Raw genomic sequence first — 22,688 nt, 5'->3', positions numbered from 1 at the left:
CTCAGAGAAAAAAGGATTGTGATTAAAAGCAGAACCAAGCTTCAGACAACTGCTCTGGTCCCAAACTTTTCTAGAGCTGGAGGGTCCCATCGCTGGGGTTGACTCAACTTAGTAAAGATTCCAAAGACCTGGAATTTAATTGAGGTTTAGTACATTAAATTTTTGCTTATTGTCAGCTGTTTTTTCCTTTACTGATAAATCCTGAGCTGTGGATACAACAAGACTTCAAACTGTTTTTATAATTCTTTTGTCTTATATCAGTTGGGAATCAGTCAGATTCCTCCATGCTCTAAATTTTGGTCACTGGTAAGGTACTAAAGAGCCAGCTCCTTGCATGGGAGACTGTCTAGGGAATCACAGCCATGCCGTGTTTCTTCTGCCTGTACAACATCCCTGGGAGGAAAGGGAAGACCATAACAATCCTTTTTATTTATCTATGGGACTTATTCTTATGCAGAAGCTGTTTGGCAGTTTTACCTACAGAAGTCTACAGCATGTCTAGATGTAAATGTTGTATTTCAGAGCATATTCTCTCAAAAGTAGTTTGTCTGTTCCCCAAAAACACGCCAGTTTGGCAAAACAGAAAAAATAATGTCACAGAGCTCTTCAACTTCAGACTGTAAATGCAAAGTCATGCAAAAGAGACTCCTCTGCAGGAATTAGAAGTATGTAACCAAAACTGGATTTATATTGGCAAGTTAATTAAAATTCCAGCAAGTCCAGGGGGTACCTGGGGTACTTGTCTCATAACAGAGACATTGATGTAATACCTCCAGAAATAAGACATGCCCTCATCCCAGTAGGCTACAAACCTGCAATGAGGCTCTTTTGGCTCCTCTCTGTACTAGTCCATCATTTCTTTCTTTGCAAATCTAATTCTACCAGACTCTAAAGCTATGAAATGTGTGCACTGGAATGAGGGATGTAGCTTGCTTTCATGTTATTTGGTTTTATTTTTCTTCTGCCTCATTTCCCTCGTGGAGCCTTTAGACTACTTTGCCAGAGAAAGGTTTATGCAGCATACCAGAAAACACACAACGTGGCTCTTGAATGAAGGCACTTCATAGACATTTGGGGTCAGGGTTTTCAAAGAGGATGAGGCCAGTTTTTGATGCACTTGATACCCAGCAGCTCCTGCTGTGACACTAAGGACAAATCTTCAAAAGAGCTCTTACTCTGATTACTACACAAGGGGCTTGAGATGTTTGGAGAATTTAGCCTTAATTGGGTATCAGAACAAAAATTCATGGTGGAAACATAAAATCTCATTACATATTGAAGAGTAGATGATCTTATACGCATGATGGAGACTGCTGCTGTATAGTGGGAAACTGCTAATTGGCATTAAATGTTAATGGAGTTAATTCTGCTTCTGTGGGTGCATTTCTTATAAAACCCCATGTTGTACACCATCACATTTCATTAGCTCAGACAGCTGATAGGTCAGTCAATGAGCACCTGCAGTCATCTCCCTGCAACTAGCATATTTTTGCTGATGAACCAAATGGCTTGGAAAAAGTAGACCACATTTGTTTATTTTTTAAAGAAAAGAGGCACTGTGGTATGTCTGATTAGTGCTTACAAAAGTGGGTGAGGTGGGTTCATTGATGCCAAAAATCTGATGAGCATATGAAATCAGCTTAGTTGTCTGCATAAAATTTTATATGTATTGTCATTGAAAAAAGCACATGAAAATAATTTAGATTTTTGCGTACATCTGTTTACTTGACTCGTCTACAAAGAAGCCCCCATGTAGGTACCTCATGAAACACCAGATAAGAGGAGTTGCAGGAAGCCTCCACTTGGGAAAATAAATGAAAAAATAAAATTAATTAGACTACCATGCAAGAATCAAGACAGCTAATTTGAGCTAGGCCTTTCCAAGGAAGCTAACGCATTCATGAGAACCAGGTGATTAAATGCTGGATTTGTTGAGTAAGCTTTCCCATTTTTCTGCTCATGCTGTGTCTGCTAATCAAGTATAATTTTCTTAAAAGTCTTTTCTATTCAAAATAACTTGTCAGATACAGTCTCTGGTTACTCCTTGGTCTTTGAGAGGCTCATTGGGAATATTTCATTTAAATTTTGGATAAATAAATCAGGTTACACATTTCTGTTTCCTAATTCAATGACTGCAAAAAACAGTGGGATACCTTTTGTTTAAATGATCCAGAATGAATCTTTAAAAAATGTTCTTCAATATTTAACATAAAAATGACAGGTTTTGCAAGTCTCCAGAGAATTTGCAGAAAGTAAATGCCAAAACTAAGAAAAAAAAAATTTACAGAATTGAGTAAGTATACATGCTGTCTTTCAGTCCTTGTAAGATCAGATGTCAGCTCTGGGCTAGACTTTTAATTTAACTCCATTCATGAGTCCTGGCTAGCACAACAGCACAGACAACATTTTCAGTATGGCCATGACATTGTCAACCAGGCGTGGGTTGGGGTGTGCTCTTTGATCCCATCTGCAAGAGGCAAAATGGCCTACCTGGCATTCGTGCCTTTGGTACCAAGCGGGTTGCTGTTGCAAAGCTAACCTGTGTGCAACTCCCTGTGACTGAGGAGGAATGTGAAGTACAGACTAGTGAAACACCTTCGCAGACATACTCTGCTCAAAACCTCACATTTTTTTCCAAAGTAATTTTATCTGATAATACAAAAGCATTGAAAATTAATCCCTTTTCCTTATATATAGTTTACAAATATTTGAGGTTTGATGCTGAGCAATGACTGTATGTACGAGGAGTCCAGCTAGCCAACAAACTTGAGGAATGATACTCTAGCTTTGGTTTACAGTATTGAAAAAGAAGATATTACAGATGTCCTCAATCCAGAAAGATGCTTAGTGCCTTTTTCAGTGTGACTTAAGTATCTTTGGCTTTCATGGGTGCTTCAGGACTAGGGCTAACAAGAAGTAGAATCATGGAACCATAGAACCAGTTAGGTTGGAAAAGACCCTTAAGATCATCGAATCCAACCATAAACCTAGCACTGCCAAGTCCACCACTAAACCATGTCCCTAAGTGCCACATCTACATGTCTTTTAAATACCTCCAGGGATGGGGACTCCACCACTTCCCTGGGCAGCCTGCAGACAGAGAAGGCATTGCCATTCTTAGTTTTCGCATGTAAAAGACCAGGCACTTTCTCTTCCATGCAGTGGATGTGCAGGTACTTTTCCCCCTAAAAATGAAACTGGAGGCTAAAGCCATCCAACGACAACATTTCTTTTGCTTTGTTGTGGCAGGCAAGTGAAAATCGGAAGCTCCTGAACGCTCTGAAGGGTTTGCTGGATGACTTCCGCTCGGAGCTGCGGGATGAGGAGCGTGAGCGCCAGGGGCTCCAGCAGCAGTATGCCCTGCACAAGGCAGCCTGGGAAGTAGAAATGACTGAACTGAAGTGCCACCTCGAACAGGTAATGTCCCCCGTGTCCAATGCTGGTAAAGAATGGCTGAGGTGCTTAGTGAAATGGGAAATCTATGACAGTCAGGAAAGGTGCTATATTTATTCATTTTACCCCCATGCCTGAAAGCCTCCCTGAAGCCTGAGCAAATTTTTGCCTCTTGAGTTTCCTCTTGGATCCCAGTTGTCCCAGCATGAGCACTCATGAAGTAGGTACTGTGTAATGTAGGTGAGGGCAAAGGAAGTGAACTTCTTCTTGCTGTATTTTCTCAGAAGAATTGGCTGGTAACATATCAGCTGTGGTAATGAGACATGCGGGGGTCTGTATTTATAGGAGAGAAAATGTCTTGATGTTGGCATGCTCACAATTAGCTCGTCACTGTGCCTTGGCACATAACAACTGTGGTATTTGATGCATAGGAGAGAAAAGAGTGATGTAATAATACTGAAGGGTTAAATCAATATGTTAATATTAAACAAGCTATTCAAAGCTACTGGTTAGTGATGGATGGTACCCCGCCAAAGAGAGAGCTCTAGCTACCCACCATGGGATACTGTTAGAAGTATGTATATAAAATCTGGGGCCAGGTGGTTCAGTGTCATGAATGGCTGTTCGCAGAAGATGTACTGTTTCTGAAGCAATATGAAAACAAATCAGCAAAAAATCCACAAGGATTCATTTCCAAAGCTGATGGCGTAAAAGCTCTAATTTTCCGCATTGAAGAGTGCAGGGGTGGGAGAATTAGTACGTTCAGGTCCTGAGAAAAAGATTTGCAACTGTAGAGCTTCTCTGCAGAAGACAAACATAATAAAAATATTCACTGCCAGGAGGGTGGTACATTTAGGAGGATTTACTGAACGTCGGAGACTCACTGTGACGCACAGAGCTGAGATGCGAGTGCTGCTTTTCCTGCCTGGGAACTGTAGGCTGCTTTCCCAGAATGAAGGAAGAAGCTTTCATTTTAGCAGAGTTTTCTCTCAGCACATTCAAATTCTCAGTTCAGCTGCTTCTTAGTGCACACACATTTCCATACAACAGATCACTCGAAAAAGGAAACAAAATCAATCCCCATTTTCACTCCTCCGAAAATAAAACCTCAATGGCAGATTTACCTTAAACTCAAGATGGCAAGAAAGAATAAAACATAGAGAAAGTTAGTCTGACAAAGAACTGCCAATTTAGAGCTTGCATGCTTTGCCTTTGCATGGGCAATAAACTCCCAGGCTGCTGTTTTGGCTGTTGTTTGGCACCAGGATAGTGCTGCCATTCCTGTCCAGGTTGAAGATAGATATGCATCCTTCTTTCTAGTGGCTTTCTCAGGCTCTTTGCTACATCCGCTGCTCCACTGGTAATAATATATAACATATGTAGTTATCAAGCCATGGGTGTTACTTTTTACATTTTTTCCAGCAAGTGAAAAGAATTCAACTGGGCAATATTTAAGACATAAACCTGTCTTCCTTAGCCAATTCCCCAAACTACCTTTCTATTTCACAGTAAAAGCATGTCCCTAATGCAGTAGCAAAAGGATAGCACATAAATCATTAGAATATTAATTAGGATAGGGCAAACAATGTGAGTGTCCTGCTGAGGTCTGGTGTACATGCTCACAATTACAAGGAGGCAATTAAAAAATTAAATATAAAAATACTAATATAATAAGCCTGAAATAGAAATAATATAAATTTAACTCAAACTAATGTTAAGGATTCAAAATATGGGGTGTTTTTGTTGCAGGTTCAATTTCAGGATCAAAATGGGAGGAGCTAGTGAACAACATGTAAAATAGCAGCATTACATATAGTCATGTTAACATCTTTTGCTATTCTGTACCAACATGTGGCATAACAACAGCTTTAACTAAATAGCCAAGTATGTCATGTCAATGTGGGTAGGAGAGCCTCTCACGATGTCATTTTGTTGTTTTGATTGGTAGCGATGAAGCAGCAGGCTGTACAGCACTCCCACCCTAGGCAGGGTATAGAGCTGCCAAACCCTTGACAAGCCCATAGAGAATCAAGGACTTGCTAGTCTCCACTGTTGTCTTCACTGCTGCTGTTTTCCACTTTTTTTGTGAAACAGTAGGCCAATTAACAAGAGAGTCAACTCCTAATTAATAGTCACTGGCAATGGGTTCGCATTTTGATGCTTCAGCTCTCCATATAGGAAAGAAAAAAGGAAAGAAAACTCTTGATACAAAAGCACTGCATATCAGGGGTGACAGTGTGCTGTTGCCTGCTGCTTTGGAGCTTTAACACTGCATATATCATTAAAAATAAAAGCTTTGGCTGTCATAAATGCATGTACAGCTTATTTGGCAGAAGGATCCTTGGGCATTGGTTTTAAGATAAGAAATAATGAGATTGCTCCCAAGTATGGGATTGTGATAACTGAGCCAATAAGGAGTCCCAGTAAGCTGGGCAAGTGAAAAATCCCAGTATTCTGGGAACTGGGAAATGAGAAAGGTTTGGAAGAAGGAGGGAGTTAGTACGTGGGGCCAAACCCTGCGTATGCATTGAGAACTTGCATGTAAGGACACAGACTCTTACTAGGACTCAGACCAATGGTCCAGCTTCAGGATGCCTCGGGGAATATAAGCTGTGGTGCACATGGAGAGGCATCTGGCCACCCTCAGTAGTTAGCAGGTTTAGGAAAGTCCCATCTAGACTTCCATGATAAGGAGCCACCAATGGACATATCCCCATGATTTGAGCCGTTTCATCAAAACAGAGGCAGAAGGACTCTCTCCTTGCCAGGAGCATTGTTCTGCCTTCCACAGGCACCAAGAACTGTCTTCTGAGTCTAAAGATACCACCTCTGGCTGGAGAAGGTTTTAGATCTCAACCAGGAAGTTATTCTGAAGGTGTACCACTGTATACTTGCCTTGGTTTTGAACTCATCTTTGTACTTACAGGCTTTCTGTACTCTTCTTCAAATGGGGCAAGAGCCAGGGCTCTGGTCTGGGTGAGCCCATGGTCCATGACTTACTGTATTTTGGCAACTTGGGCAAGGCACTCTAACAGCATCCATGCATTCTTGGGGTATCGCTCTTCTGGAGCACGTTCTTTCTCCCTGCTGCCTCTCTCAGCTTTCCTGCCCTTCACAGACAGCATGGCCTATGCACCACTGCTTTTCTTGTTTGCTAACTGGTTGAGAATTTGCCCAGTGGTGCTGAAGAACTCAGTGGTGTAAGGGAAGAGAGAGTATGAGTCTTGTTGAGGTTCAACATCTTGCTAGTTATTTGATATTCAAAAAAATGGAAGAAGAAATATGCTTTATAAGGTAATCATAAAAACTGTATTTGTTGTATCTGAGTATTTGTTTGCTTTATAGGTTGCTTTTAGCATTCTCATGCTTCATGCCAGCTAAAGAATTTATCGCAGGCATTGGCATGTCTTTGCAACTTAGCATGCTATCCATAGCTAGTACTGCATATGGCATTATTCCCCAGGAGGCAGCAGAGTTGTAAGGTTGAGTCTGCACTCCAACCTGGTTGTACAATCTGAAATGACTCAAGCAATGACACCTTTGCCATTTACTTGGGGAGGCTGTTCCAGAGACAGTAAGCTTCACTTCTGAATCCAGTCTGAACTTTCCTTCGCTCAGAAAGTTTGGGCTTATTTTCCACATAGGGCAATGTGAAGGTGTTGTCCTTCTGTCTTGCTAAAGGAGCACGTTTCCCAGCAGACTTGCTGCCTCTCCTTTTTGAGGACAACCTTAACTTCAGAGGTGGAAATGAGTTTTCGCTGCTTTTCACTCCAGTTCGCCTGCAGAGCCAGGGGATGGAGATGTATCCCATTCTGAGTCACCCACACATCTACTGAGTTGCCAACAAAAGGTCAGACTTCAGGGATAAATTCTTCATTCATTTGAACTTACACAAAACCACTGAGCACTTTTTTCGCTCTGACAAGAGTCCAGCAGTGGCCCAGGTTGGCCAGAGAGGTTGTGCAGTCTCTGTCCTTGGAGGTTTGTGAGGATTCGACTGAACAAAGCCCTGTGCAGCCTGGTCTGATCTCAGAGCCAACCCTGCTGGAAGCAGGGGTTAGACTAGAGACCTCCTGGCATCCCATCAAGCCTGCATTTTCTTATAAATCTATTACCTTGGGCCAGCTCTTCTGATCTGATCAAGCTGATTCCTGAGCATGAAGTGAAGGAGAAGGAAGGGAAGGTAGCATCAGCTAACTGCCCTAGAAGTCAATTCAGACAGCAGAACCTACAAGAGATGGGGAGGATGATCTCGGTACATCTTGTGCTGCTAACACCCTCTTATGTTGGAAGGTGTGAGGAGCTGTACAATAAGACCATGTCTGAGGTTTGTCCTGGGAAAAGTCTTTTCAGAAGATGAATGTATCATCTTTAGGTTTTGGGGGCACTGAGTGAGAGCACAAAGGCAGAGCAGTGGCTGAGGACGTTGTCCTGACAATAGTCTCAGAGATGATGATGATGATGATGAGGGTGAAGTTCATCTCCATGTTTTCTTCATTGCTGATACTCACACTCCCAGCAGAAAGATAACAACTGATGTCTTAATAACATGAGCTGGCAGAGCTTGAGAAATGATTCCCTATGGTTTTCACTATCTTGATTTTAAAACATTTTTCAAGTTGAACATCTTTGATCATTTATTGAGATTTGAATTAAGAATGAATGAATTAATTAATTTAATTAAGAATTGCCATAATTTTGCCATTACCTTTGTGGAGTTAAGTCTTTAACTCAAATTCGTTTTCAGACACAGGCTTTTACCACAGAAAGTTTGATGTCCTAGTAATGTTTTATTTTAATGCCAGCTGGAAGGGAAGAGTGAGAACACCTCAGGAGAAACAGGCCTCACTTCTGATGCAAAGGGAGCTTTTAAAAGGGAGAGAGAGGAGCACAAGAAGCTTCTGGCTGAGAGTCATGGTGTGGTGATGGACCTCCGCTGGCAAATCCAGCACAGCGAGAAGAACTGGAACCGGGAAAAGGTGGAGCTCCTGGACAGGCTTGATAGAGACCGGCAAGAATGGGAGCGTCAAAAGAAGGAGCTGCTCAGGCGGATAGAGCAGGTAAGGAGTCATCTTGGGGTGAGCAATGGCTGGCTGCAAGCATGAGGTGTTGCACCATTACAACACTCAGGCCAGGGTCAAGAGACTGTATTAAGAAGCAGCATGGGAACAATTTTGGTTCCTTGGCTACATCAGTGTTTCTTATGCTACAAAACAATTTACACACACAAGGGACTAAAAGGAAAATGCTCATAATCCCTATAAAAGACCGCTTATGAGAAATTAGCTCCAGGTTAGAGGCCATTTCCTGCCTCATTTCTGTTACCCCGGACAGTTATGGTCACATTGATTTGTTCTGTTTGAAAGCTTTTGTGCATCTCTTCGTGCTAAAACACTCAATCTCACATGCAGGGTTATTCAAGGTTTGACATACAGCTTCCTGCCAAAAAAGTCTGTTCATCTGTGAATTAGCCTCCAAAGATGCAGCTGCTGCAACTATTCAGTCTCAGCTGAATTCTTTTTCTCTAGCAAAGGAACCCAGGGGTTAGCATGAAGAGCCCCTGACTGATAACAAATAGACAGGTATCAATAATAAATATTCAGATGACACTCTGACCTTGGTCACCTGAATTTTGTACACACCTCTGCTATCATTGCCAAATCTGATAATTGAATACCTGTCCCCTTGTTTTTCATGCCCACACGCACTTTTATCTACTTAGTATTAGAGCCAAATTATACCTAATGGATTTATTATCTGGCTGGAAGCCACAGAAAAAAATAAAAAGTTTAATGAGGGAGAGTTAATATACCATTTTTGACTGAACGTTGCTCAGCTCTGAGTCATGCATTCCAGGAAAAGTAAGAAAAACCACTGAAATTGTGGGTCCTCAATTAACTGAATACTTTCTGTCCTTAGGACATCAGAAATGGAACTGGACCAGATTTGTGCATGCTCTCTAGGGAGCACTATGCTTGAACGAAGTACAAAGTAGTTTCACAGGTTATGTTGATGAAAGCCCCGTGTAACCTCATGACCGGTTTTTCAAAAGGGTTCATTACCTGTGTCTCATGTTCCCATGCCTGGTCTGCAACAAGAGGCTAAGTAAAAGACACCAGCCTGTAAATATTATGAGTGCAAGATTAAACCTCAGCTTAAGCTAACCTCAGCTTAAGCTATGGCTGTTAAACCCACAGAGGAGCACTTAGGAAAATGCTGTACTCTACGGATATTTCTAAAATCAATACTAAAATTGTAGGTCTGAGTGGGCAGTGATCGACAGGAAGGTTTTACAGACCAAGAAAGGTGATTTTTGAGCTTCTTAATTTAAAAATATCAATAAGCTATATTCTGGATTTTTTAATCTCCCGTTTATCTGAGGGGTTTTGTGTATACTTCATGCAGCTTGTTGAGCTAGCCCTTACAATGTCTTATAATGCAGACCAATAGTACATCTCCTAAGATAAACCAACCAATGCATATGAGCCAGGAAGGCTTGTAGCAGAGCTCTCCATCCAACTCACCTGGTTCCCAGGGTTCAGCGGCAGAAGATGCCGAGTTCTCCATGCTTTCACTGCGCTGGTTTCTAACTGCTGAGTTTCAGTGACCAAACTGCCTCCTGTGGATCCTTCATGCAAAATGGGAATTAAATAACCCTCAGAAAATTTCCCAATATACTAAGGGTGTGGACACAAACTTTTCTTTGGAGAGTCACTGGTACCTCTTTGGATGTTTATGCTGCTGTCCCTATGAACTGTATCTTTTCAATATTATCTCTGCAGTGTATGCTCAATAGCTTGAAGGACTTAACCTGGTTAAAGACTGCTTTTTCTGTTCCCTGGGAATGGGGCACACTGAAGGAAGAGACAGAGAAATCCCTATTAATGTTACCTAGCCTTTAATTCTCTTTAAACTTGACATAACCTCTCAGTGTCATCTTGAGAGAGCCTACAAAATAGCTCTTAACTAGTCCTGGAGCTGATTTCTTTTGTTACTATTCTGAAACCTCTATACTTCAGCTATATATTTACTGTATAACAGAGTTGTACACAAAATTAGCAATAAATAAGGGAAATAAAAAATATTGTATCAAGCTAATTTCAGAGGACTAGATGTTCAGAAATAGTATTTGAAATCTTGGCTACCTGCCTGCAAAACTTCATAACTCCATCTTTGCTTATAATCAAACATTTCCCTGTGTGACAGGAAGCTTCCAAATATTTGCAGGCTTTTAGTTGAATATCCTCTCAGATTGCAGCCATGCCCTGCTTTATATGGAAACAATTAGTATATCTCTGAAGTCCTTCTCCCCAGGGTTTTTCTGTGTGTATTCCATGTATGGCAATACATAGAGGATGAGGAGACTACACCAGTGTGTGTGTGTTTAAAAAACAGAGTCTAAGAGATAGCAGAAGCGTGTGTGCCAAATTTCATACTAATTCTTTATGCCTGTCTGCTTTCACACAGCTCCTGAATAATACATGTATGATAAGGAGGAAGTTCACATCAATGTATAAAATACATTAAATACTTTACTCTTGATGGTTATGGGAATACCGCTCACATATAAAAAACATGATGGCCTACTTTTTTTCAGAGCTCCAAGTTGTTTTTTTTCTTTTCAAGTGCACTGTCACTTTGTTTTCCGTTAGAGAATCCCTCTCCGTTGTGCTCCTAAAGCTAACTGTACACAGAGTGCACTGACAAATATTTAAACCCACAAAATCACCTGTATGAAATGTTGTGTGTTTAAAGGTATAAACACACGGGGACTCAAAATCATTAGTCTTTCTTGAAAAGTTAGGCCAGTATTTCTCACTTTAATTCTCCTGTCAGCTGTCTGAGATTCAGAGAGTGAGCCAGTAAACTGTGCTGTTTTCTCATAAAGGTTCCCAGATCATTATCCTTATAAGATCTCTGAAAATCTAGAAGGGCTTGCAATTGGAACTGTGTATACAGAAAACCTGCAATTACCATTTCTCCTTGCTTTGGGTCTTGCCCCATATGCTGGGGAATGGACTACAGGATCTCTTGAGATATACCTTCTGGCCCCTACCTTTACAGGATACCTTAAATTAGCTCCTTCTAATAAAACTGTTTCAGATTTATTATATCATGAGCAAAACACTGAAGATGCATTCACCTTTTTGTAGACCTGAATCAAGCAAAAATCTCACTGACTTCAGCCCAAGTGCAAATGTAGTCATTTGAGACCTAAAATGTTTTGATCTACATTAGGCCATATGATGTCTGTTTATTTTTCCACACACATACAACAAGATTAAAATAATAAGTTTTGTAGGTCCTCAGTCTCCAGCGTCCTAGGGAATGGCTTGCATTTGCAGGTTATTGCCACTAACCTTAGCAGGCTGCTCTAGCAAAACATCAGAGTTACTTATCAGATTCCTGCTGTCATTCATCATGTTTGAAAATATCACTTACTTCATCTGTGCTGTTGTATTTAAAATTAAAGGAAGAGCTGATCACATAATCTAATTTTAAGATTGGAAGTAGTTTCAATTTCGCTAGTGGTTCACCCTCTCTTCACCCAGCTTTTGCAAAGTGTAGAGTTAATAGTTTTGATGGCCCTTCTATAAATATGCATTTTCTTCAAACATGCTTTGCATGCCTAATTCATCCCTTTGACGATGCTCTTATGTACATATAGTCAACTTTCTAGCCATGCATTAGAGCTAGACAGTCTTTAAAACAAAGCTTTTGTCTTTTGTTAAGTGGAATTTTCCACCTCTGGAAATAAGTGATGTACATAAAAGTGCAACCTTTGTATTGCTGACCGGAAGAAAAATGTGTTTGTTTTGATGAGAATCCAAGTCACTCACCCTTCCTTGAGCTTCGACATCTATTGCTTTAGAATATCAAGATTGCTTTTAAATAACAGTCAGTGTTGATTTGTTTCTTTAAAAATCAGATTACAGGCAGATGCATTTTTTTGTGTGTATATACACAGAGTGTGTATGTACGTATACATATATATGTAAACAAGCAAAACTAGACATATACACATTTAATCATACAGGATCCTATGAGTAATAGCATCAAAGTCCTAGAGACATCTCCCTTTGCGGAAGGACCAGTGCAGCAAAGCCAACGACCCTGGAGCCAGGCAGTGAGCTCAGCCTCCCCAAGGCACGGGTGCCTCGCTCCTTGGGGAGGATGAGTTCTGCAGAATGCCATATGCTACATAAGTAATTGCTGTTCATTTTAATTTGCCTTGTTTCCAGCTTCAGAAAGAAGTGAGCCCACGAAGAGGAGGTGGCTTTCTGTGTGACCAGAAGGAGAGTAACCTTCGTTCATTTACGACCCAGGGGAACCTTCATGTGCCTCGTTTGATGGGTTCAAGATCCTACTCTGATTCAGATGCCATTCAGTTTGACGATCGGTCACTGTCTAAGCTGAAGGAGAGCGATCGGTGCAGCGCCACGGAAAACCTCTTTCTGGAGTCGCTGTCTCTCGATTCACCCGATGAGTCTGATGAGCACCGGTCTCGGCAGCTGGAGCGGGAGAAATTCTTGACCGGATTAACGGAAGTATGTGCTCTTCTACTTTTCACCAAGCCTGCATATTGTCTCTTATGTCAGAATTGGTACAGCATCCATTCTGTGGGAAGTGAGATATTGTGTTATGAGCACTGCTTACAGTTACCCAGGAGTGAATTTGGTGTGGATGAGATTTCCTTCCTTGTTATGAGCTGATTAGACCAGTGTCAATCACCTGAGAAACTGGGAGCCAGCCTAAAGGTCCCAAAGATTACCACACCTTGTGGCCATTCATATTATGTATGATAACTATACTTGACACAATATATTGGTTTAGAAGGTCTTAAATCTCTTTCAGCTTTAAGTAGATACATATTATATGAAGAAACATGGGCTATATTTTGTTAGTAAAGCAGTAAGTGCTGTAGAGAGGCACTTCTGGTTGTTCCGTTGTGGTTGCCTTCTAAATAGATTAGCATGAGTAAGTGAGATGAAATATTAAAAAAAAGTTGTTATTCATCAGCAAAGTACCTACCCTCAGACTACACCAAAAAGCTATAACGATGTAAAATGCAGCACTAAGAGATACCATTGGGCCATAGTGAGGGTAGTCTGTGTCCTGCTAAAATCTGCACCACCGCAGGCTTACTTTCACTGGTTCCAGGTCTTCACAGTTCTGTTTATGTTGTTGCTGACTGAAATCTGGGGTCCCCGTCCCCCTATGCTGGTACAAAGTAGTCTGTGAACCAGCATATTATATTAGCAGCACTGAGAATGTTCACACTAACCACAACTACACACTTTAATGGTTCCTGTGAAATTAAAACCACATTACAACGTCAAAACACTAATACCTCCTTTATTTTCTATTGTTCCTTGAATGTTAGTGGCTGTTATAGAGCAGGAGGCATTTGGAAGCTGCCAGAAGTTAAAATTATCAAGCAGGCAGCATGTTGCTTGATGCAAGTTTCAAGTGCTTTCTTCTTGCCTGAAAATTCAGATTTGTGCACATGGGTTAGATATTCGGCTTGTGCTCTGAGCACATAAATACTGGTTGGGTGTTGATATTATAGCGAATAGGGAAGCAGAAGCTTGCCAGTCAAAGATGTATCTGTGTACTCTGGCTTGAAAATTTGACCACTCTGGAAAAGAGTTTGTCAACAGGTCAGATCTCAAGCTCCCTGCAGGACCAGGTTCACTGGTGTGCCTTGACTTGAACATGTGCGACTGTAAAAATTTGACGCAAGCATTCCTTTGAGATGTGTTGTTACTTAGCTAAAGGATTGGGAAACCAAGTTCTTTGAGAGGAAGAAGAGAAAAGAAGATTAAGAGAGGCAAGAAATGTGACCACCCTTCTTACATCTTAAGTAGCTGTAGGTACCTGTGTGTTACAGTTAGATTTTCCTCCCTCAGCGCCATAAATGTGCGCCTGGTGGTGTGGGATCCCATATTTATTATTTCTTAGCTTTTATTTCATACATGTTCAAGTGCTCAGTGAAGAATGTTGGTACCAGTGTCAAGGATCTATGTTTTGTGTTTAATTTTGATTTCTGTTTTCTTTCCTTCAAATTCAGTCTGATATTTAAGAAGAGAGATCTCTCTTCCCTTTTCTGTTTTTCAGATTTTACCACCATTAACAAAAGCATTGGCAGCAAAATTTGGTCCTCGGTGATATTTGCATAGCTTCTTTCCTTCAAAGCATGTTTTAGTGAAACCTGCGCAAAGTCATTTCCCCTCAGAGGGTTTGCTCAGGCGAGACTGATTGGAGTTTAATGAATAGCTTAACTGAGGATGCAGAGAAGCAACTGCAGCCTGTGACTGTTCCTCTCCACTGTATTTTCTTTGTTGTACTAACTGTAGTAGAAGCCAATCCAACCTTCAGCCTGATTCTCCATTTAGTTAGATCAGATTTACTCTGTAGTAACTCCACTGAAGCCACCAACATCATTCCAGACTTACACCAGAGTGAATGAAAGGAGGATCAGTTTATTCCTATTTTTCCCATGACTCTCGATAAATACCAGAAAGGTATCTGATGAGTTAAGCGGTGCTCTTTTTTAATAGTCATAATTTGAAATACACTTCTATGTTGGTAATGTCCTTGATTTCATGGGGTCGAATAAAAATAACAGGTACTAATACTCTTTTTTTCTTGATCATGTTTTGTATTCCCTATATATTATTAGAAATATAAGCAAATAGTGAAAATAATAACTGTAAAGCAATTGCTTCAGAAGTATCTATTAAAAAAACCAACTCATGATGGGAATTGTCACAGGGAAATAATTGCCATAAAAACATCTTAATGCTGTTAGCAAGCTGTAGGTATTCCCCCTATGAAACAAGTAATAGTCTTCCCACACATTTAATATAGCTAGCTTAATGAGTTTCAACTGGTGCCATTTGTTGGTTCCTAGAGAACATATAATGAAGTCTTATGTCAAAGGACCCCAGTTTATCTCTTATTCTAGCACAGCTAGGTCTCTGGCATGAAGCAGATTAACTCCGCAGAACAAATTCACTCACAAATATATGGTCCAAACCAATATATTGTACATGTGGAAAAAAGCCATTTGCAGTTTACTTCCATTTGTGATTGCACGGGACTATAAAAGTTCAAGGCTGTCAGAGATTTGGTGTACAGGCTTTCCCTGTGCAGTCTGTTGTCCTGATAGAATTGCCCATTCTGCTACCCAAGTACAAAGGGAAGGATATTCCCACTGGCAATTTAAGATTCCTTATCAGAGGGAAAATCAGCCACTTTTTAGAGACAAACAGATCTGGTGGAACTAACTGGAAGTGAATGACAGAACACCCACAAGCTAATGCCACCAACAGGTTCAGAAATAACTTATGCTGTTTGTTTCTGGTTTTCTTCAGGAAGAAGAAACACACAAAGGAAATCTTCAAAGGTGAGTAAAACTTACAGGGAAAAAACCAGCAAGTATTCAGCTGCCAGAGCTATAGCTCTCTGGCACCCAAACCACAGAGCTGAGGCATAGCTGTGCTGCCTCCTGAGCAGCCTGCAAGCCAGATTAATGGATTTACCCAGGGATTAATTTGTCTCAATATGCTTCTGTTCTACTCTGATTAACTTGGGCCACATTCAGCTGTGGTGCACAAAGATCAAACTGTATGAACATGCATGAAGCTGCAGCTTACGCTGAAGGCTACGCCTACCTTAGGAAGTAGTGCAGACCTGTAGACATCAATATATAGAGGAAAACAGTTGGTGCTGAGGGCCTGACATGCCCCTGCATGCCATGGGTATTTTGCTTTGGACTAGTTCTGGTCTGATCCCATGGGCTGAATCCCCACCTAACCCTAGAGTACATTAGTTGTGCTTCTGGAGAGCATCTTCCAGCTCACTTTCATCCCAAAGGAACCCAGCCCATGCTCTCTGAGATCACCCCCTTATGCAAACCAGAGCATCCGAATAGGAGATCCACTTCAAAACCGCACTCCTGATCTCACCTAATTCCCTAATGTAGATGCACTCTAACTGCAGCTGGTGTTCTTGATTAACAACTCACCATGTGATTTTACTGTATCCTCTGGATCACTGATATATAAAACCCACTGACTGCTGAATCCTCACCCAACTTGCATTACTTCATTGAGCCAACTCTGATAACTACACTCATTTGCATTTTTAAGTAGTCCCATTCAGAAAGCTTCTTTTGTTGTTTGATTTTTCTTAAAGTGAAGCAGTAGGACAACTCAGCTGAATTCTCGTGATTTGTACGAAATAGCAAAGTGTGGGAAAGCCAAGAATCCAGCATTATCATATAGTGATTCCCTTTGGTTGAATTATAGCATGAGCTCAACTCACCAAGCCAGTTCAATGTAACAGCATCTAGGCTGGATGTCCCACATTGCTACACAGCTGCTGTGCAGCCTGGGCAATCTCAGGAGCAGAGGTGGACTTGCTGATTTCCAGCTAGTCAGAAATACTCCACACTTACTTTGAAAAGTGCGCCTCATATTGTCGCAGAGACTCTTTTTCTGTGAATGGTATATTTCTGAAATGCATCCTACTGCTCCACATTTCAGACATTTGCCAAGCAGTAATCGATGAGAAAGCAGTAAATTAAGAGCCATTAATAAACCATTTGGTACTTTTAACGACACATCAGGAATGCTTGTGTGTCACAGCTATTTTAAAAATAATAATAAAAGGGAACTTGAATGAAAGAGAGGGCTAAAGTGTTTTCATACATAAGCAGATAGTGAAAGTCAGGTTTCCTGAGTTAGTCTGCTGCTGAAAATAAGTTGTTCTGTGCTAGTTTCCAAGCCTATCAGTGACACTCTCATGTTACCCTCTCCAGGGCGATGTCCGTTTCCTCCATGTCAGAATTTCAGCGCCTGATGGATATTTCTCCATTTCTACCAGAAAAAACCTTGCCTTCATCGAGCAGCAAAGATGACATAACCCCTCCCCTGTCTCCTGATGATCTGAAATACATTGAGGAGTTCAACAAAAATTGGGATTACAGTACCACTAGGAACCATGGTGGGGCCACTGAGAAGCCTGCTGAAGGCTGGGCAGAAAGGACAGAAATTGGGAAAGCCGGGAATGATCCTGCTTCAGATCCCTTCCAGGCATCATCATGGTACCTCACCACCAGTGTCACTATGACAACTAACACCATGACCAGCCCGGAGCACTGCCAGAAGCAGACAACAAGGAGTCACGGTGTAACTGAAAAAATGGGAGTTCGTGTCTTTCACAGCCCACCGGTTGTCCGTAGGTTTGATAACTCAGTGATAGCTGGCAGCGAAGGGAAAAACCAGGTTGAGCCGGACTTCCTGTTTTCTGTGACCAAAGCTATGGGGAATGTTGCTGAGACAAAAGGTGCTTCCTCGGATATGTTTGGAAGATGGTCTTGTGACCTGGCCAAACATCATAAGGATTTTCTGGAGAGTGGTCTTCATCCCATTGAACGTCCTATTTGCACTACTGTGGGCTTTGCCTCACCCTTGCACAGCTTGGAGATGTCCAAAAACATGAGTGATGACATGAAGGAGGTCGCTTTCTCTGTCCGAAACGCAATACGCTCTAACTCTAATTCAACAGAGCCTCAGTTTAAGGACACTGCATGTCAAACCAATGGTATGAGAACGACAGGGACGCAGACCACCCAGACGATCAGTGTTGGCTTGCAGACGGAAACCCTGCGCAGTATCACCAGCAGTCCACACAAGTGTCTGACACCAAAGGGGGGGTCCACGCCTGTCTCTTCACCATCCAGAAGCCTAAGAAGCAGGCAAGTGACCCCCGTCATTGAAAAGGTCCAGGCTAAGTTTGAACGCACATGCTGCTCCCCCAAATATGGCTCTCCAAAGCTGCAAAGAAAAATCCTTCCCAAATCAGAGCAGCCGAATAACCGGACCTTGCCTGGCACACCTCAGAAAGGATTCAGTGAGTCCGCTTGGGCCAGATCAACTACTACAAGGGAGAGTCCTGTCCACACCACCATCAACGATGGCCTCTCCAGTTTGTTCAACATTATTGACCATAGCCCCATCTTTCATGAGACCTTCCAAAAATGCCCCAGGTCTAGCAGCCGGTCCAGGTCAGCAGAACCCAGACCAGAACTGGGCCCAGTGCAGGAGCCATGTACAAATGCCCGTGGCAGATCACCCAGTCCTCTCCGGTTGGGGACAGAGACACAAAAGGAAGAAGGGACTGAGGTGACAAGTATCAGGCAGGACTTATCTGCTCCTCCAGGGTATACACTTACAGAAAATGCTGCCAGGATCTTGAATAAGAAACTTTTGGAGCATGCCTTAAAGGAAGAGAGAAGGCTACCTTCACACAGCCCACCAAATCTTAGCAATGACAACAGCACAGGAGAAATTGTCAAAGTAGATCCAGGGTCCATAGAGGTAATGAGTTTGTTTGTTTTTCCTCCTATAGCTAAATGCACTCTTCTTTGAACAAATGCATTATGAGATCTCTTGCAGTCCTAGTGAGTATTTACAATGAATATCCTAGTCCTGTCATGGTACCACCAGCGAGTCCCAGTCATGAAACCATTGGATTAGTCACTGAAGAACTCGTTAAAGAATTGAGTTTCTATCCTGACAGTTTATCAGGCTTGAAAGCATCAGAAGAGCTTTATCCTTTACAGGATAAAAATGCCTTTACAGGATAAAAATGTTCTCCCCTGAATAACTGGGATAAAGGTTTTCTGTCACAAAACACACAACACGTTACAGATGCTCTAGGGACTCTAGGTTTGAGTAAATTTCTCTTTTATGCTGGGTGGAAAGGTAGACTCTTTCTCCTACGTAAGAATGGGTGTTAACAAGTTTGTGTGAAAAATAGCCTCTACAATACCCTGAACCAAAACTTCAGGGCCTTCAGCATACCTTTTCTGGATGTATCTGATTAAGTTTGGCTTCGGTCTGTGAATGTGACTAAATGGCATGACATTTGGTACTGACTGTTGCGGCCTCACAAAAAAGAGGAAAAGAAAAAAAAAAAAGATAATCAACTAGTCTAAGCACATACATACTTAGTGTTTAAGAACTCTTTATTGATATTTTGCTGTCAACAGTGTAACAGTCATCATCTGTCTCAGCAGGCATGCCCAAGTACTGGGGGTCAGATTCTCAGGTACAGTACTGTGCTATAGCAATCGACAAAAAAGAGGGTGTAATGATGGACAAAAGCTTTCAGTTGTCAGTGTCTAAGCCTCCTGTTTCGGGTGAACCTTTGTGCACATAAGACTGTTGCCCTGAGGAGGCCTGGAGAAGCTGAACTATGCCCAGCACATGTGTCTTTCTGGTACAGCACTGAAATGGCATCTGCCCTGATGGTTGATGATACTCCCCAGGGCAGGAGCCCCTCATCCTCTCTGTCCCTTTAGCATCTTGGCGTTTTGGTGGGCCCCAGCTGCAGGGCAGCTGGTCCTCCTTGACGCCTACATACCCCAGACATCCCACCTTGGCCTTGTTAGGCTCACTCCTACCACTCCTGCCTCAGATAACCTCAAGGGAAGGTTCAAACCCCATTTTCTAAGTCAACATTTGGCTTGAAGGATTTGTGGGAACCTGAGTGCTGAAATTTTTGGTCTGCACTTTGCCTTGCACTAGCTGGTGGTTCTCAGTGGACAATCGGTTCCTCTTTTGTAGGTACTGCTCAGAGGACGTGATCTTTTTTTGCCTAACAGAGCATCCAAAGCTGAGGATATATTCCCTACATGCAGTTTAAACATATATAAATAGGGAAGTTTGCACATATAAAAAAGAAACCACATGCACATCACAAATAACAGTGAATGAAAGTGGGCTTTGTGCACAAACCCCAGAGTGAATAAAAGCGGAAAGCAGCCTCTTTGACTCTTTCTAGCTATCTCTGTGTTTTGTCCTTAGTTAGAAATACTGGGAGTGCACTACCAGTCCTTATTAGAAAGTGTGTTGCACTCTTACAGGTTCAACTCAGCTTTGCCTTCAAGGCATCCTGGGAAACTCTTTATCTCTTCCTCCAACTTTTAAATGCCTCAGCAGATTTTAAGTAAACAGATGTCCTCCCACATCATCACAGATTGCTGCTGGCAAAATACAACTAGCGTCAGTACCTGAGTTTGATGCATGGAGGGCATTTTGTTTAGCAAAAACCCATTGAGCATCAACCTGGCAGAAAATTGCTCCTCTTTGTGAATTCTCAGTATCTTTTGCCTAATTTTTTTGAGTTCCGAGGCTCAGAGCTAAGACTTGTTTTTCTTTGTAACTCTTACTCATTTATTATGACTGTTGTCTAGATGCACAGGTTATGATCTTTGGGTGGTCCTGTCATTTCTCAGGAAAATGCTTTGAAAAGGAAGGTGGTGGGCGTTCACACAATGAGCTTAGCTTTTCCTAGGTGAGGTGATGCTCTACAAGATGTATTTAATGGAGCATGGGTTCTCTGCTGAAAACAAAACCACAAATAAGTTTAGACTCTGCAGATGCCTTGGGTTATTTATGGATTACACTGACCACACAAATTACACTTTGTACAAATTCCACTTAGCACATACTGTACAAAGCCAGATGCGGCAGTTCGGCGAATGATGATCTTGGAGGAGGCAGGCTGTGCTTGGGCCAGCGTCATGTCAGCTCTGCCCCCACCACCCTCCTGCAGATCCCTGCTCTGCTTCCCCCTCACCTGTTGGTTTCTGGCCAAGACAAGTGACCTTCTTACCACCAAACGCCTTCTTGTTTCTGCAGTCATGGCATGGTATATTAATGACTTTTAGACTTGCATGGAGCACCTGTTGGTGGTTTTTCTTTAATTTGAGCTTCTGAGTGGTTTAGTTACATACTTTTGTTTTATATTCCTGCTGCAAATATGAAATCTAGTCCATATATATTTATATATTTACATACATACTTATGTGTGCTTGTGAGTGTATACGCATACATAGTAGTAATAACTCTGTATTTTCTAACTTGCCCAGAGCTGCTTACAAGCAAATTGGTATCCACCCAGTGCAGCCTAGTAGTATCTTATCCTGCAAGTTCACTAAACCACTATCTTACTTGCATATCATGGGATTTAGAAATATTACTATTAAAAATGCAGATTAGCATTACCTAACTAACAACATAAGAGCAGTATGAATATTTTTCTTCTGTGACTAGCAAGGCTGTGAATCATGGAGGTTACACATCAGTCCTGGACTCAGGGTCAGACCCATTTCTGGAGACAGCACTGGGAAAGGACCGTCCACATGGACCCATGGAGGAGAGGGCAGCTGTTGCAGCCTCCACTCATTGGGGCAGAGCAATTGCCACACACTTGCCACTGAACCGTTCAGCATTTGAGGGGGAATGTTAAAAAGAAGGGAAGATGTTGTCAGAATTAAAGTGCATTGCTTTAGTTTGAGTCTCCCATCCTGTGTTGCTGTTAAATAGGAACAAGGGAGAAGGGTGAGGCAAAGGGCTTTCATGGAACCTGAGCAACTTAAGCATGAGAAACATAAGCATTATAAAATACCAAGTCACATTTTCATTTGTTAAAGATTTCCTAATCAGAAATTCTCTCTTGAAATCAAACAAGGGGAAAAAAATATAGCTTTACTCCTCTTTCATGGTAATGTGGGTTTTTCCCTAGTCTTAATCAGGGTTGGCAAAGGATAACAGATGTATTTCTCTGCTGAGTAGAAATGTTTGGTTTGTTTAATGCTATGTCCACTTCTGAGACTGTGCTAGGATTGTAAAGGGTTGGTTTGTCTGCTTCCTTGCTTTCTAAATCTTTTTCTGCTAGTGGCTTATCTTTTATTTTTGATTATTAGTTTCCCTGTGATAACAGCGGTAACATGATCTGAATGGATAGTAACATCTGGAGACTTCTTCCTTGCTGACATGAAATCTTCGCTTTAAAACAATAGTTGATTAAAACAGTTCTTTCCAACCTACTTGCTTTCTTTTTCTTTTCTGTCTGTTCTGTCCAGAACCAAACTGTCTTATTAACTGCCCCCTGGGGACTCTAACCCTGCCTGCCTCACTGCTGTAAGTCCTTTCTACCTTGTTTCCAGAGCTTTCCGAAAGCAGTCCTTTTTGAACGTGTGGGTTAACGAAGGGAAATAAATGACCACAGCTCCAGAGGTATCGGCACGCACCCGACATCCCTGTGGGGGTCCTTCACATGCGACGGTCAGGAAGCGCTCAGGATAGGAGCCCATCTGCTGTCTCCTGCGGCAGCATGGGCTATGAAGAGGTCACACTTAAGTCAAAATTTGTGCTGTTGGGGTTTTTTGTTAAACATTGGCAAAATGTAAGACCAACATAAAGGTATGCAAAAATGTT

The 22,688-nt window shown here is 41.8% G+C and overlaps 1 protein-coding gene across 1 annotated transcript in view; it reads left to right on the top strand.

The window, feature by feature from the left end:
• MTCL1 (microtubule crosslinking factor 1) overlaps positions 1–22,372 on the top strand; it is a 105,354-nt gene extending 82,982 nt beyond the window's left edge. Inside the window, exons 10-15 of the mRNA XM_075705050.1 lie at positions 3,250–3,417; positions 8,199–8,453; positions 12,636–12,941; positions 15,771–15,802; positions 17,219–18,779; positions 22,334–22,372. Coding sequence (XP_075561165.1) covers positions 3,250–3,417; positions 8,199–8,453; positions 12,636–12,941; positions 15,771–15,802; positions 17,219–18,779; positions 22,334–22,372 — 2,361 coding nt within the window. The remainder of the gene's footprint in view (positions 1–3,249; positions 3,418–8,198; positions 8,454–12,635; positions 12,942–15,770; positions 15,803–17,218; positions 18,780–22,333) is intronic.
• Positions 22,373–22,688: the final 316 nt, after the last annotated feature.

The sequence above is a fragment of the Pelecanus crispus genome, chromosome 2 (assembly GCF_030463565.1).
Source record: "Pelecanus crispus isolate bPelCri1 chromosome 2, bPelCri1.pri, whole genome shotgun sequence".
NCBI classification, from domain to species: domain Eukaryota; kingdom Metazoa; phylum Chordata; class Aves; order Pelecaniformes; family Pelecanidae; genus Pelecanus; species Pelecanus crispus.
This window is presented reverse-complemented; position numbering and strand designations above follow the sequence as displayed.